Genomic DNA, 17,145 nt, shown 5'->3' with positions numbered 1-17,145 from the left:
TTCCACACAGACATGGGCATACAGTGGACTATGTCATGACTTCACTGAGCTTCATCTCTCATATTCAAGATCTCAGTGTGGGCCCTAGGCCTGTTGGAGTAGCAGTGGACCATGCTCTCCTGATTTTTTCAGTCTCTTTCCAGTATAGTGTCTCTCAGACACCACGGAGGATTGCACACACAGGGTATACTTTCACACCAGAGAAAGATTCAGTCTATGTGGAAGAGATTTACAGACGGATGGGGGCAGCCGAGCCTGTATATACAGTGGAGGAGATCACCACTTTATTGACGGAGATCTTGCATGGGGCAGCAGCAGAGGCATACCCACACACTCAACCAGATCAGAGAAGACGTTCTGGGAACATGCCTCAGAATAGTTGGTATGATGAGGGGCCTTTTTAGCCCAGATGGAACGTGATTTGTATCAAATCTTTTTGAGCCGAGATTCAGGTGAGGCCTTGCGTCTCTTCCATGAGCACTCACCTCCTCCAATGATTACCTCTCCCGAGATTTGGGGTCAATATGCAGCATCATTATATACGGTACCTGGGCAACCACCATTACCAAACCCTCTAGAGCCATGTCCAGCCACTAGTACCTTCTTTACCACTGAGATGGTGAAGAACGCCATTGATAGGATGAGGACTAGGAGAGCATATGATCATGATGGTTTGGTGGCAGAGCACTTGATACATGCTAGAGATTTACTGTCAGAGGTTCTTGCGCAGTTGTTTAACCGTGTCATGTGTGAGGGACTACCCGAGTCCTGGAGATTATCTACTATTGTACCTCTTTTCAAGGCAGGGGACCCCACGGTACCAGGGAACTACCGTACTATTATGATAGGGCACACATTGGCACAGTTGTATGCATCCATTCTTGAACAGCAACTGAGTAAATGGGCAGAAAATGAGGGCATACGAGCAGCAGGACAGGCTGGATTCAGGAGGGGTTTCTCCACTTTGGACCATATTCTTACACTCAGAGCCATTATTGAAGAGGGTCGAGCACATGGGGGACGGATGTATTGTTGCTTTGTGGACTTCCGCAAGGCATTTGACACAGTGCCGAGGGCCAGATTGATGCACAGGCCACTGAAGTTGGGAGTACCCACAAAGATCATATGGGGGATCATGGCTTTATATGGCTCAGTGAATGGCCAGGTACGCACTCCTGAGGGGATTTCTGATATCGTTCATTCCACTATTGGAGTGAAACAGGGGTGTCCTTTGTCCCCTACACTTTTTGGTATGTATGTAGATGAGGTCTTTGACTACATTGACAGAGAGGGTGACAGAGGCACTCAGCTGGTGGGGACATGGATCCCTTTATTATTATATGCTGATGATATTGTGTTAATGTCAGAGTCGCCAGAGGGCATGCAAAGACATTTGGATGCATTGCGCAACTTTGCAGAGGATAGTGGACTGTATGTGAGCCTTGGTAAAACCAAGGTTATGGTGTTTAACACCACACCACAATGGGTCAAGAGATCGGCACCTACACTCGTATATGGCCAGGACAGTGTGGAGTACACAGATGAATATACATATCTGGGGGTGGTATTCACGGGACCGAGGTTTACCCTGAGGAGGGCAGCAAAGACTAGACTATCCAGAGCCTATGCGGCATTAGGAGGGCTAGAGAGGATGTGTTCGCAGGTTCAGTTTCAAGAACCACGAACAAAACTATGGCTCTTTGATACTTTGGTTGCTTCAGCTATGCTTTATGGGGTCCAAGTTTGGGGACCATCTGTGAATCATGACAGTTGGAGGAACATGGAGAGACCCTTGGTATTTTTGATATCCCGAATGATTAGAGCCAAGGCCTCGGTACCACATGCGATTATTCGAGCGGAGGTAGCCGCCCCTCCTATAGAGATTGAGGCTCTTACCAGATCAGTGTCCTTTATGCACAGTCTATGGGATACACATAGAGGCAGATATACTAGACTGGCTCTTGAGTCCTCTAGACAGTTAGCGATGCAGGGAGATGCATCATGTTGGTATGCACAGATGACCTCATGGTTTCAGAGGCATGGTCTCAGCATGGATAGATTGCCTCCCTTTCAATATTCCCTGGATGCACCCTCCCTGCCAGTCACACGGACGGAGATCACTAGACTCATTCGTCAAGATCTTATATAGTTGGACACCAGGAGGACATGGGTAGAGCCGATACAGGAGTTGGGCAAGAAGATGGCTTTCTACAAAGAGCACCTTCTCCAACTTTCAGGGGATGGGTTTGTGACTCGTCCGAACTACATGGACACTCATTTATCTCATGGTCTGCGATGTGCTATTGGTCAGATTCGCACATCCTCACACCAGCTGGAGATTGAGACGGGTAGATTCAGAGGGATACCACCAAAGGCTACGATATGTCAACTATGCGGTAGAGAGCCAGAGACAGAGCTACACTACATATGCCACTGCACTGTGTATTATGAGATACGAGGGCGCTTCAATTGCTTATTTAGGGAGGGTTTTGGACCCCTAGATAGAGTCATGAGGTATCAAGACCAGAGATGCCTTGGCTTATATCTACTTGAGCTACACCGACATAGAGACAGTCTGTTGGGGAGACATGGAGTACGACAGTCGCAGAGACAGATCACAGACTTCTTTGGATCGAGGGAGCCAAGAGACCAACCACCAGCACAGGGTTGTACTCGCATTCATACCAGAGGCACCCTCATTGACACGGCGATTGAGCTCGGGAGATCGAGACGACCACGACCGAGACACAGGAGCACACTACATCGACAGAGACTCCAGCAAAGGATCAGAGGCATTCTAGCACGACACCCAGATTGTCATTGAGGGCCTATTCTACATTTTCACATCTCACATTTCACACTTCATTTCAGTTTTCATTTTTACTTTCAGTACTTTTTGTACTTGTACTTCAGACATTGTATTAGATTCACCACTTTGTATCTGATGGTCTCATAGGTCATTTTGGCCTTTTGAAAACGTTAATATATCATTTCATTTCATCTCTCTCTCTCTCTCTCTCTCTCTCTCTCTCTCTCTCTCTCTCTCTCTCTCTCTCTCTCTCTCTCTCTCTCTCTCTCTCTCTCTCTCTCTCTCTCTCTCTCTCTCTCTATAAGGGGTATGAGCCTCCCGAAAACGGCCACGGGAGGGGACCCCCCACCTAGACACGCTAGCCTCACTCCACGCACTCGTGCACCATGGGGACTCCACGCAAGGTTCCCCAGGGCACGCTATGACCCTCCGTGAGTGCGGCGGAGCCTGAGGCTACGTGGGGCTAGGGACCCGGAACGCAAGACCCGCAAAACGCGCAACTCAACCCGAGCCGGGCCCACCTAAGCCGGTCCCGTCCGAGCCAGGCCCCTTGAAGACAACACCTCGACCCGAGCCGGGCCCTCCCTGAGCCGGTCCCGTCCGAGCCGGGCCCCTTGAAGACAAAAGCACCTTGCCCCGAGCCGGGCCCTTTTCTCCGCAACCTTCCGCAAACGCGCCCACCACGCTTCTCTGCATTGACGGCCCAACTCCCGGGTCGTCACACTTGGTATCAGAGCAACGTTTCCGCGACGGCCCAACCTCCGGGTCGTCACACTTGGTATCAGAGCTCCAGGAAGAGAGCTCCAGTCTCCGTCCCCGTGACGCGTCCAAACCCCGAGCCGTCACCCGTGACCCGAGCCGGTCCCGATCCAAGCCAGGCACCTCCACATGACGCGCCCAAACCGCGGGTCGTCGCACTTGGTATCAGAGCTCCAGGAAGAGAGCTCCAATCCCCGTCCCCATGACGCGTCCAAACCCCCGGGCCGTCACCCGTGACCCGAGCCGGTCCCGATCCGAGCCGGGCACCTCCACATGACGCGCCCAACCCCCGGGCCGTCACACTCCAAACAAAAAGGAAAGATGCGAGCCAGACAAGGCTCTTTATAGCAAAATCAAAAAGAGAAAAACGCGACGGACAAACTCAACTTAGTTCGTCGCGCCCCGGCCACTTTTGTGCCCATGCTAAGCTGAAGACCCACTCAAGTCTACAAGAGACCACAGGGCACCGAGCTAGCCCTCCAAATGACGTCCACACAGGGACAAACAGGGATCAGTTTGACGATTGAAGAATCAGCCAAAGCCTTCATGGTGTCATGACGACCAAAGCGACTTCAACCCAAAGACTGCATCTAACCAAGTAACCTTGCTCGATTCAAGATTCGGCGATTGGAAACCAAAGCTGGTGTCAGCCTAAGTCTACAACGCGCATCCAAATGACGGTAAGTTTCCTTGCAACTTCGCAAGGGCTGCATTGCGACGGACTCTCCTTCACATTCGGCTTTCAAGAAGCCTTCGTGCGGGCCAACGAAGCAAGTGGCTCCGCGCACATCGGGTTACCTTTTCGAGGAATGCTCAGGTATGGGGAATTCTACTTGGGTATTCAAAGCATACTTTTTCAGCCTTTTGCCAAAAATCCAAAAATACACACTTCATTCCAAAAGTACAAAAACAAAGCATGCTACCTACTTGCATTATTCGGGTACAGTTTTCTCACTTTGCACTTATATGCACCCCTTAGTCCCTTGGCCTCATGCATAGCCAAGCTCTCTTTTCCCTTCGTTCGATGAGGACGTCGAACTTTCTTCAACCGAGGGTGTATATAAGGGGTATGAGCCTCCCGAAAACGGCCACGGGAGGGGACCCCCCACCTAGACACGCTAGCCTCACTCCACGCACTCGTGCACCGTGGGGACTCCATGCAAGGTTCCCCAAGGCACGCTATGACCCTCCGTGAGTGCAACGGAGCCTGAGGCTACGTGGGGCTAGGGACCCGGAACGCAAGACCCGCGAAACGCAACACGGCCGTCGACCCATGGAACGCAACCACGCCCGAGCCGGTCCCGTCCAAGCCGGGCCCACCTGAGCCAGTCCCGTCCGAGCCAAGCCCCTTGAAGACAACACCTCGACCCGAGCCGGTCCCGTCCGAGCCGCGCCCTCCTAAGCCGGTCCCGTCCGAGCCAAGCCCCTTGAAGACAAGCACCGTGACCCGAGCCGGTCCCGTCCGAGCCGCGCCCTCCCTGAGCCGGTCCCGTCCGAGCCAGGCCCCTTGGAGACAAAAGCACCTTGCCCCCAAGCCGGTCCCGTCCGAGCCAGGCCCCTTGAAGACAACACCTCGACCCGAGTCGGTCCCGTCCGAGCCGCGCCCTCCTAAGCCGGTCCCGTCCAAGCCAGGCCCCTTGAAGACAAGCACCGTGACCCGAGCCGGTCCCGTCCGAGCCGCGCCCTCCCTGAGCCGGTCCCGTCCGAGCCAGGCCCCTTGGAGACAAAAGCACCTTGCCCCCGAGCCGGGCCCTTTTCTCCGCAAGCTTCCGCAAACACGCCCACCACGCTTCTCCGCATTGACGGCCCAACTCCCAGGTCGTCACGCTTGGTATCAGAGCAACGTTTCCGCGACGGCCCAACCTCCTCGCCTTCAGTCCACCTCTCGCCCCTGCACACCTCTCGCCTTGTGCTGCATTGTGCCCAACCCAGAGACGGGCAGCCTAGGCCACGCTCATATCCATTAGTATCTCAACATTCAAGGGGATGGGCTGTAAACACTAGGCTTCCCGTGCGCTCAGCCTCGCCTCCTCGAGCTCGACCATGGCACCTCTTTACAGGAAAGAAGTGGAGGACATGATAGCCAGAGCTATCACACAGGCCAAGAAAGATGCGGACAAGGCACTGAACGCCGAAGTAAGGAGGATGACGGAAAAGATGAAGCAGATGGAGGATAACATCAGAGGCCTCACAGAAGAAAAGGAGGCCTGGAAGAAAGCATTCGAAGAACTCCGCGACACCTCCAACACGGAGATACACCGTATACAAGAAAGCATCAACCACCTCCGGATCTCCAGGGAAGAGGGGGAAATCTCGAGCTTCGAAGACATAGAAGTAGAGATCAAAAATAAATGGAAAGCACACATCAAAGAAGAGATCCAGACAAAAATGGAGGCCAAACAATCGGGATGGGTGGAAGTAGTTAAAAAGAATATCAAGAAGGAGGTATGCGAGGAGGTTCACATGGGAGAGCACTTGAGGGTTCAGCTTACTCTCGAGGAGGAGCGATTGCGCCAGATGAGGAAACACAATGTTAGGATCACTGGCCTTTAAGAGGGACCTTCAGCAGAGGAGGATGCACGAGAGCTTTGTAGCCAACTAGGCTACAAAGAGACTATGCCTTTTACAAAGGCATGGCGAGCCGGCCGTGACACCACTCGAGCTCGCCCGTTGATCATGCAGTTACGAGGAGATGAGGACCGCACCACCTTTTTTCGCAAAAGGGTGCTCTTACGAGGCCTCCAGGGCGGCCATATCTTTATGGACGAGGACCTCACTAGGATGCAGATCGAGCACAGGAAATCATGCATGCCCAGGGTTCTTCAGGCACGGAAAGAAGGTAAAAAGGCCTTCTTTCGAGATGGTAGAATCTTCATCGACGGCCGCCCAATCTCATAGGGATTCGGGACCTATGAGACACATACACTAGCACAGGAGACACCACTCAGATGGGCAGTCTGGAACTGCAATGGTTCTATATGGACACATCCAGGGCGCCTAGAGGAGATCATCAGTGAGCATGACTTTGTATGTTTTACGGAGACACATGAGAGCCCAGAGAGAGGACTACCTGTAGTCACAGGATTCCAGTGGGAGTCGACTTATAGGACCATCACCAAACAGAGTACAGCTCGGGGGTTAGGAGGGGTGGCCATACTATTCAAACAGAGCTTACACAACCGGATACAGGTGATGAGTAGAGACGAGGAGGCATGCTATATGTGGGTACGGCTAGAGCTCACCCACGAGAGAGGGCTATACATTGCCATATGCTACTTTTCACCACATGAATCACGATATGCTATCCAGGACCCCTACTCTCGACTGTCGGAGGACATTTCTCACTACACATCACTCGGGGAAGTCCTCCTCATGGGGGACTTCAACGGGAGGACACAGAGCCGACAGTGTGAGATCTATGATATGGAGCAGTCGGAGATCATGAGGACACTTGATGCAGAGGACATGGGGGTGAGTAGAGTGTTTGCAGATGGGGGATAGGACAACACTGGATATAGCAGACACCTTCTTGAGCTTGGCAGCAGGCACCATCTCGTTATTTATAACGGGATGGCGAGGTGGCCAGATTCTAGGGGATTCACTTGCTTCCCACACAGTGGCGGAGAGAGCACAGTAGACTATTTGTTGGGCTCTACCCAGACAGAAGAGCTTATACACTCCTTCAGCGTTGCACGCACACCGATAGGGGCGGATCATACTTATCTCACATTCTCCCTTTTTGCTACACAGCTTGCTGACCCCCCCGCCTCCCCCCCTCACACTTACACTACCATTTCTTTCACTCATGAGCTCACTCATGTTTATATACATCACCTGCATGAGCACCTTCTACACTTAGACCCCACAGCACCTCTGGACACACTCACCACACACATTGCATCCATCTTACACGAGTCAGCCACTCAAAGTTTCCCACATCGCATACACACACACCCTCCACGCACTGGCACTATGCCACAAAACAGGTGGTACGACGACGAATGTCGAGATCTACACAGACACCTACATATACTGGAGATCAGAGGGGAGATTACACATCGCCAGGCTCAAAGCAAGATGCAGACACTTACCCGTCGTAAAAGACGGGAGTGGGAGGAGCACCAGTATTGGGACATCTATCATTTACTCATGAGCAAGAATAGTGTTGAGGCATGGCGTCGGATCAGACCTCCCAGGCCATCCACTCCTATTCAGGACCCAGCGACATGGCACAGATATGCCGAGAGCTTATACGAGATCCCAGGACAGCCACCCATACCTACGCCATCGGCTACCCGACCCACATCATCTACTTTCTTCACCACCCACATGGTGAAGAAAGCTATATCCCACCTACAACATGGGAGGGCTAGAGATCAGGCAGGACTACAGGCAGAGCATCTTATATATGGTTGTGATGCATTGGCACCACTCATTGCCCACCTCTTCAACCGCGCGCTTTCAAAGGGATTCCCAGAGTCGTGGACAGCGCACACCATCGTGCCTATCCACAAATCTGGGGATGCCATGGATCCTAGCACATATCGCACTATCATGATTGGTCCTATACTGGCCAAACTATATGGCGCGGTTTTAGAGGAGGAGCTCAGTTCTCTAGCAGAGGGAGAGGGCATGAGGACACCAGGACAGGCAGGCTTCCGCCGAGCTTTCTCTACTATTGATCATATCTTCACCCTTCGTTGTCTGATCGACTAGACACGGGTGAGGAAGAGGAGATTATATTGCTGCTTCGTTGACTTCCGCAAAGCATTTGACACAGTACCTAGAGAGAGACTTTTCCGATGTCTGGCTGCACTTGGGATTGGAGAGGAGATGGCATGGGGGATCTATGCATTGTATGAGCATGTATCTGGCAGAGTGAGATGCCCGGGTGGATTATCTGACACCCTTGTGAGCACCATTGGTGTGAAACAAGGTTGCCCCCTATCACCTACACTCTTTGGTCTATACATTGACGAGATTGTAGACTTCATCTTGCACAGGGGTGGAGAGGGTGTGGATATTGCAGGGACTACTGTACACATACTCTTATATGCAGATGATATTGTCCTGGTGTCAGAGACGGCAGAGGGACTACAACTACATTTGCAGGCCCTGGATGATTTCTGCTCACAGAGAGGACTCACGGTGAACCTTGGCAAGACCAAGGTTCTCATATTTCATACATCGGCTCAGATTCGCCGACAGAGTAGATTTACAGTAGCTGGAGGGGATATAGAGGTGACAGGCTCATATGTATATCTGGGGGTTACATTCACCGCAGCATCAGGGACCTTCTCCATGACACAGGCAGCCAGAGATAGACTTACCAGAGGATACGCATCACTAGCTCTGATGGAGAGACAGTGCCACCAGGCCCACTTCCAGGAGCCCCGGACGAAGGGGTGGCTCTTTGACACACTGGTCACACCTGCACTCATGTATGCCTCGGCCATTTGGGGACCGGGACTGACAGACTCGGTATGGACACAGATAGAGAGGCCACAAATTATTATGATCTCCAGGATGATTCCCATCAAGCCATCAATTCCACACGACATTATTAGAGCTGAGCTGGCTGCACCACCGATGTTGGTAGAGGCACTCTTTCAGACTGTTTGCCTTCTTCGCAGATTCAAAGATATGGATCCAGATAGGATCTCTCATAGAGCCTTCATTGCATCTAGAGAGATGGCACAGGCAGGGGACACTAGCTCATGGTATGCCCAGACAAGAGATTGGCTAGCTCAGCACGGTTTTGATATCGATAGACTACCACCACTCCAGTATGACACCCAGGCCCCGACCTATACCCTCTCACGCTCTGAGCGGAATAGGGTCATCAGACAGGAGATATGGCATACATATATTCAGAGGACATGGCGCAGGCCCACAGACACCCTACCTCCTAAAATGCTATATTACTATGAGCATTTTCTGAGGTTCTCAGAGCAGGGATTCATTGAGATTCCATTATACATGCAAGAGTACATGCCACACCGACTTCGGATCAACATTGGCCAGCTACGAGTGTCATCACATCAGCTAGAGATTGAGAGTGGCAGAGCCAGAGGCATACCACGAGAGGAGCGTACATGCCGGATTTGCCAGACGGAGGTGGAGAGTGAGGAGCATTTTGTCATGAGATGCCCAGCATATACAGAGCTGAGAGAGAGATATGGCATTGGAGACTCATTACAGCAGCATATGATAGGCCGAGAGCAGAGGAGGTTTGGCCAGTTCCTGGTTGCGGCTTTAGAGGTTCGAGAGCAGTTGTTACAGCCACGCCAAAGTCAGGATAGCAGGACACAGACTACCATCACACAGTTTTTCCGACGAGCAGGGCCAGACCCCCCCACACTACCTACACAGAGTAGCGGGCTTACCCTTCTGCAGGCAGAGTCTCAGAGGGCACGTCGGAGACCGAGGCTCCCAGGATACAGGACACATAGGTGTCACTAGAGGGAGATCTCGAGGATACTAACCTTACACCATCAGTATCTAGAACAGAGTCATGTACCAGCACCAAGAGATCCAGCATTCCAGAGATACCTGAGCAGGCCACCACCGATGTACCACATTCTCTACCCTACATATGTTGCTTGTTTTTAGATACCCTCCCTATCACCTCATAGTGGTATCACCTTGCAGCCCCTAGTTGAACCTGATGATGCGTGAGCACACCTCGACACGAGGACCCACACTATACATTGTACACCACATGCACCACCCTACCACACCCTTTTGCATAGTATAGGCTCATTTCAGTTTGTACCCTTTTTTTTATTTTCCGATGCCTAGAGCATCAACACATGTATATGATATTGTCTCATAGGTCGAGTTCGGCCTTTCGAAGACGTTAATAAAGCTTTCTTTTCTCTCTCTCTCTCTCTCTCTCTCTCTCTCTCTCTCTCTCTCTCTCTCTCTCTCTCTCTCTCTCTCTCTCTCTCTCTCTCTCACACACACACACACACACACACACACACACACACACACACAGTGGCAGTGTTATTCAGGGAGGAGCTGCAACCATTGATACATATAGCTCGTAGGGATGAACAAGCTAGGTACATGTGGGTGAGATTGAGAGCAAAGACGAGCAAATGTCTTTACGTTGCTATTTGCTACTTTCCCCCAAACACGTCAGTTTATGCACCACCCAAAGGACAGTCCCCCTTCTCTATTTTAGATGATGACATTTGGGAGTTCTCTAGAGATGGTAACATCATCATTCTAGGGGACTTCAATGCTAGGACTGCCGATCACCAGACAATATTTTATGATACTTCAGAGGAGATGCTGCGAGAGCTGGATGTTGCAGAGACAAGCCTATCCAGACTATCACAGGATGGGGAACACACTGAGTATGGACGACACTTGATAGACATGGGGACTGCACACTAATTGGCCATCTTGAATGGCCTACAGAGATTTCCCGCTGCGGGGGTTTTACATGCTTTCCGCACAGACATGGAGCCAACACAGTGGGTTATATCATGGCACAGCCGAACCTCATCTCTCATATCCAGGATCTCACGGTTGGACCCAAACCTGTGGGTGTGGCAGTAGATCATGCTCTTGTGTCGTTTACCATCTCTTTTCAGTTTAGTGTAGCACACAGGCCACGGGCAGTAGCCCCTACTCGCTACACCTTCACGCAAGAGACGGACTATGTATACATAGAAGGGATGCACAGAGGAGCCAGGGCGACCTCTGAAGGAGCTTACTACTATACTGACACAGACACTACATGGTGCAGCAGCAAAGGCATACCCACATACCCAACCTGAGCAGAGACGCCGTTCGGGGAGCATGCCCCAGAACAGCTGGTATGATGAGGAATGCCGAGACACTAGAGCCAGACTTCAAAGGGAGGTACTTTTGGGGGACATCACTCACAGACAGTCACAGATTGACTTCCGACGCCTAGTGCGGCGGAAGAAGAGGGCATTTTTGACCCTCCTAGAGCAGGATCTATACCAGATATTTTGTATCAGATCCACCACACTGTAACTTTTGGGTCTCATAGGTCACTTTGGCCTTTTGAAGACGTTAATATAACATTTCATTTCATTCTCTCTCTCTCTCTACCTACCTACCTACCTATCTATCTATCTATCTATCTATCTATCTATCTATCTATCTCTCTATATATATATATATATATATATATAACAATTCATAAAACATTAAAAAACTCACTTACGGGAGACTAAAAAAGCATTGCAAATGAGCAACGTTGAAGCGAGCAGGAAGAAGCAGCAAATGCACGACACACACACAGCTAGAAGCTGGTTTGTGCTTGAATCTCTCTCTCTCACACACACACAAATATACATACATCCATACATGTGTGTGGGTTGTATACATGTCCACAACATTTCCATGTCCGTATGTACATACACCCAGAAGTTCACATATGCACACACACATATATATGCACACCCCCCCACGCACACGGTCAAATTACAAACAAAATATCAAAACAAAAAGGAAACGCCTCAAGACTTCGCAAACCGCATGTGGTCAATATCTCTTGTTTATAGAAAAAATCAGAAAAAAACTTGTCACTCACCATTGATAAACCCTTAGATATAATCAGCTGCTTAGTACGCAGGTCAATAGACCGGAAAAATAGAAAAACAGACAACCGACTTAGCTTTAACAAGATATAACACCAGAAGTGAGCTAGCACTAACCTGATCTTACGTGTTGGCTTAGGAATACCTGTAACTGCACTCATTTCTCCCTCTATTTCTTTTTTCTGTACACAAACACAAATACTTAGTTGGAAACATCAGCTGTATGATGCACAGCATAATGAGTTTAAGCAAGACGAGATATTCTCACCATTGTATCTCTCATTTTCTCGAACAGAATAGACTTTACTGGCTCCTTTCCAATCCATCTACAAAGTTCTATGGTGAGACCCTTTGCAGATGCCCTTACATTCTGATCTTGGTGATCAAAAAGTTCAGGAAGCATCTTCAAGATCTTCTTTGGCGCAACAACCTTTGTCCCAAAGTCACTGTATGGAAACATGGTAATATAAAGCAAGGATTCACGATTCGTCAAAATGCAGGAAACATGTTATCTACCAGACTAATAAGAGAAGTTATTAGGTATTGAAGAAAAGAGCAAAACAAAAACCTGACTGCTTGGAACATGACATCGATGGCTGGAACAACTGCTTTAGCAACCTTGTTTTTTATCGCTTTCTCCATGGCTTCCTGAGGTGTCGCATAAATACAGCATGATTCAGTGAGTGGAAAATCACCTACATGAACTCTAGCAATAAATGCTGCCTAAACGCGAGAAACGGTGCTGTAGTTGTATAGACAACAATGCACATACACAACCAAAGGATTCTCTGAAGGAGTATTATCTTACCAGAAAGACCTCACATGCTTCAAGCTCAACCCACAGTAAGAAAGCAGATTGAGCTTTCTCCACTGTTTTTGGACGACCAGTCAAACATTTCGCCACAATCGCATCACAAATTTCTTTGGCAAACCTGTAGCATATAAGTATATTCCATTCAACTACCAACTTCGTAGAGAAATTGTGGGGAAAACCCACAAAGGTGCTTACACGACAAATAATGAAAAATATTTGACAACTGTCAATAAATCTCCTCAATCACTATATAAGAAAGAAGCTTGCATTGATTGGATTGAAAAAAAGAAAAGATTCAGAATGAGTGTTCAGCCTGAAGAGCTCTGTAGAGTTTATCTTAACCACTCATAATAACAACTAAAACATAAAAATGTCTGAAAGGTTGATACAATATATAAGGTTCCAGGGCATGCATTTACACAAAACCAGCACGAATGTGTTCTGCGTTACACTTCACCTCGAGATTAAGACTCTAAATTAGTCTACTCAATGCTCAGAGTCTCAGACTAAGGAGACTAAGTTGATGATAAGGAGTAGACCACAACAAAGAATTCACAGTTCCTACAAGGGTAGCGCCTAAAGGTCCTTTTTTTCGCAAGCGAATATATTCTATTAAAATAAACATTTACAAAAGCTGATCACCACACACATATCTTGGTTTTAAGAAATTCTCTCAGATCTCCTAGCATAAACATTCTTCTAGGATCCAAAACAATGCCATATGCACGGTAAGAGGCACATCATCACTATAAAAACAAAAGAGTAGAATCCCTTGTTACCCTAGTGGGTCTACAAGATGCAGGCGGTATTTTTGCCAAAGAAGATGGCACAGAAAAATCCCTAGGAACCCTAATGGATTCCAAAGAATCAAGATACCGGTGGTATCTCTACGGAAGAAGATGAAGCTTGTAGAGGTGGATCCCGTGGCAGATCCCTCCGTCTGTATACCTGTTTGACTGAAAGTTGTCACAAGAATAATGACCTGTGTCACAAAGTGATGACAAGGCATGCCCAACTGGAAAGAACTCGCCAAGAGGACAAGGGGGTAAAGAACCCAAACAAATTCAACCCAAAAAGTTTGGTTGAGGGGCCTAAGAGAGAGGGAGGGGGTTATAGTTCTAATCCTAGCCTCTACCAACTTATGAAGCACCGGCCGAGGGGCCTAAACCCCAAAAAAAGTCAAAACCTGGAACTCTGGGCTGATTTCTGCAAAGCGCGCTCGTTGGCTGCCACATGGCACTGTTGTATGGATTTCCGCAATTTGCGCTGCTGAGTTTGGCAGTTTTTATGAAAGGCGTTTGGGTCAGACCTTGATAAGTGCTTTTGGATCAAATGCTTTTGGGGCTCTGCTTTTGGGCATCCCTTGTAAGTTTATAAGTGCCCAAAGGGCCACTTCTCAAAGAGCATATGGACACAAGTTTCCGACAAGGAATCTCAACAGAACGCAATACAATCGTCGACTCCAGGTTGACACCTATGTGAAAAGGTTAATCAAGTACTCCAAAGACACGAAATATGTGGATCATAAGAATTATTCGATTAATGAGATTCACTCCAGGTGGCGAGAGGCCATCGGTTCTCCTCTCAAGACGGTAAGAAAGCTTAAGGAAAAGCCGAGTGCAGGAAAGCAAAAATTGTACTCGCACAAAGAGTTTGATCAAGCACTTAAAAAGAAGAACCAATAAATGAAAGGCTTAAAGCACTCTCTAAAGAAGAGAAAATCAACAGATTTTTCCGATAGTTTCGGCCGGACTTTGACTTTCAAGGTGGTGAGTTGTGACAAGTTTTAGGGTTAGGGTTTTTGTGTCAAAGTCATAGACGCATCAGGTCAAGTGCGCTCGTTTGGCCCGTCCAAAATTTACTCTCCCTAGAAAGGTGGTTGTCACAAAATGGTGACGTGGCAAACCCTAACACACATACACACTCTCTGTTGGCCGATGATGACATGGTTGTCCAGTGCACACACACACACACCTTGTGGCGGGCTGAAATGCTGACTGGCTAGCAACGACAGTGCTGACGTGGCACTGTACTCCCGGAAATTGTGGCGCAATTTGCGGACCAGCCACGTGGCACTGTACGGACTGTACGGAAAAGCAGGGCCAGTTTTTCGACGGATTTTTGACTGCTTTTGCTATGCAATGGGCTGCTTTAGTGTGGGAATTTTCTACACAATTGATGAGAGAGAGAGAGTGCTTTTTTTTTTCCGAGAAAAAGATCCTTCTATTAGTTACTAAAACTGCCCATAGGGCTACAACCACCTCTTCAAGAGAGGGCTACAACAACCATGATGGGAGACTCTCCCAATGAAAAAACCAGCATATGTACAACGGGGCTAAATCAAGAAATGGAAGGAGGGAAAAGCCACACAGGTGGTCAGTAGTGCCATCAGAGTACACCCTGGACCATTGTGTAAAAAGGCCCAGGACGCCAGAGTCGAAGGAAAGCTTCTCTGCGCTCTCGCATGCGGTCGGAGCTGCCATGTAGTCCCTCAAGCTCTCCTCTGAGAGTATGGATCAGCTCTAGCCAAAAATCGCGAACAATCTCTGCTGGTAGCACATGGCGAGCCTCAAAGATGCGGAAGCAACGGGCCCGCCAAATGAACCAGAGTGTCAAGCCAACGATGAGCTCCCAACACTCCTCGAGAGAGAGTGCTTTTTATTCTACACAAGTTTGGAAAGAGAAAGAGCTTCAATTTTTAAGATGCTTAAAAAAATTGTAAGCCTATTTGTGGGGCAGCTTTTGGGGGCTTTGCTTTTGGCATCCTTTGTACTCTTTGAATAAGCTATATACCTAGATGAATCCAAGATAGGCCCAGATTCACCCTTAAAAGGAAAGTGCAAGGTACAGACCCATGGTAGTCACCCACAAGACAATATACCCATCACCTCCATCATGCATAGTATTGACTAAATACCACGACATCCCCACTAACGTCGTCAGTGCCCAATAGTGGGTGTAGAACTAGGGCCTCATAACTCAAAGCATCTGGCAAGGGCCTCATAACTCAGAGCATCTGGACGCAGAGTCTGAGTGTGAGCGCTTGCCCACACTCTTGTACTTTGAACACAGATTAATACAAAAAGAAATACCGAAAAGGGCGCTAGTCTTTGGGGCCAATATCTCTAGGCACGGAACTCCGCCTGGCCAGTGTCGAATCAATTGTGATTTGTGAACTGTTTTGAAGTGGTTATTTGTGTTGTCGCAGTAGATTCTTGATTTGGAGTGTCCAAGTCTGTTACAATGGTATCAGAGCACGGCGGATCTCTCCTACAGGAAATCCGATCCCAATTTTTTTTCAGCCGCACCTATGGCTTCAGGCAAAGTTCAGTCGACTCCCTTTGCATCCGAAGATGCGGGAAGGGATCACAACGAAGTTTCAAGCAAGGAGTATGACCCGCCTCGACCTACTCAACGGAGCGTCGAGAGATGGAGCGTCAAAAATCGATCAGCGACGCAACAAAGATGATGCTTAATTTTGCCAAGGACCCGAAAATGGCAAAATATATAAGCAAGACCTCTTTAGAGGAGGTGCACACGCAGTCGCAGAAAACCACAAAACCACCCCCAAAACCCGCTCTCAAGAAACCTCCTACTCTCAAGAAGTATAAACAGAAGGAATTAGAAGATGCACGAATTGCTCAGCTTTTTGACGCGCAAAACAAAGCTAAAAAGAACGGCAAAAAGCAGAAGAAAGGCACTGACTTCCCAGGTTATTTGGGTCGTTAGTCTACTTTTGAAAAGGCAAGAAAGCAGAAGAAGCGTGTTAGATTTGAAGGAGTACCCAATTCTTCTTCTTCTTCTTCTTCTTCTTCTTCTTCTTCTTCTTCTTCTTCTTCTGAAAGTTCTTCTAGCTCATCTGATTCGAGCGAAGAAGACCGAGAAGGCAAAAAGAGAAGCAAAAAGCAACGCTTCAGAAAGGGCAAGAAAAAGACAATGCAATCTAAATCTCGCCCTGTGAGTGACAGTTCTATAGAGGATTCGTCTACAGACAGTTCAGACTCTGACGACAACAACTTTTATACAAAGAAGAAGAATTTTTACAAAGCCAACCAATATGACTTTCTGGAAGACAAAAGCAAGAAAGTCCGAAGGTGGACAATCAATTAAATTTGACACGTTTTCTGTTTATAGAGATGCTTCCAAGGCTCTGTCTTTTGTACAGCAGTTTGACATCGCTT

General features: G+C 48.6%; 2 protein-coding genes across 2 annotated transcripts in view; one reads left to right on the top strand and one right to left on the bottom strand.

The window, feature by feature from the left end:
• Positions 1–17,145, bottom strand: part of MOR1 (ARM repeat superfamily protein) — an 84,292-nt gene that overhangs the window by 30,618 nt on the left and 36,529 nt on the right. Inside the window, exons 3-6 of the mRNA XM_086484007.1 lie at positions 12,959–13,082; positions 12,719–12,798; positions 12,419–12,596; positions 12,268–12,332 (exon numbers count right to left, since the gene is read on the bottom strand). Of these exons, the coding sequence (XP_086340133.1) occupies positions 12,268–12,332; positions 12,419–12,596; positions 12,719–12,798; positions 12,959–13,082 (447 nt within the window). The remainder of the gene's footprint in view (positions 1–12,267; positions 12,333–12,418; positions 12,597–12,718; positions 12,799–12,958; positions 13,083–17,145) is intronic.
• LOC147462438 (uncharacterized) lies at positions 7,506–10,440 on the top strand. Its single transcript, XM_086526232.1, has one exon. The coding sequence runs from the start codon at positions 8,402–8,404 to the stop codon at positions 10,028–10,030; it is 1,629 nt and encodes a 542-aa protein (XP_086382358.1). The 5' UTR covers positions 7,506–8,401; the 3' UTR covers positions 10,031–10,440.

Source organism: Adiantum capillus-veneris, chromosome 2 (assembly GCF_014529385.1).
Source record: "Adiantum capillus-veneris isolate H3 chromosome 2, ASM1452938v2, whole genome shotgun sequence".
Taxonomy (NCBI): domain Eukaryota; kingdom Viridiplantae; phylum Streptophyta; class Polypodiopsida; order Polypodiales; family Pteridaceae; genus Adiantum; species Adiantum capillus-veneris.
This window is presented reverse-complemented; position numbering and strand designations above follow the sequence as displayed.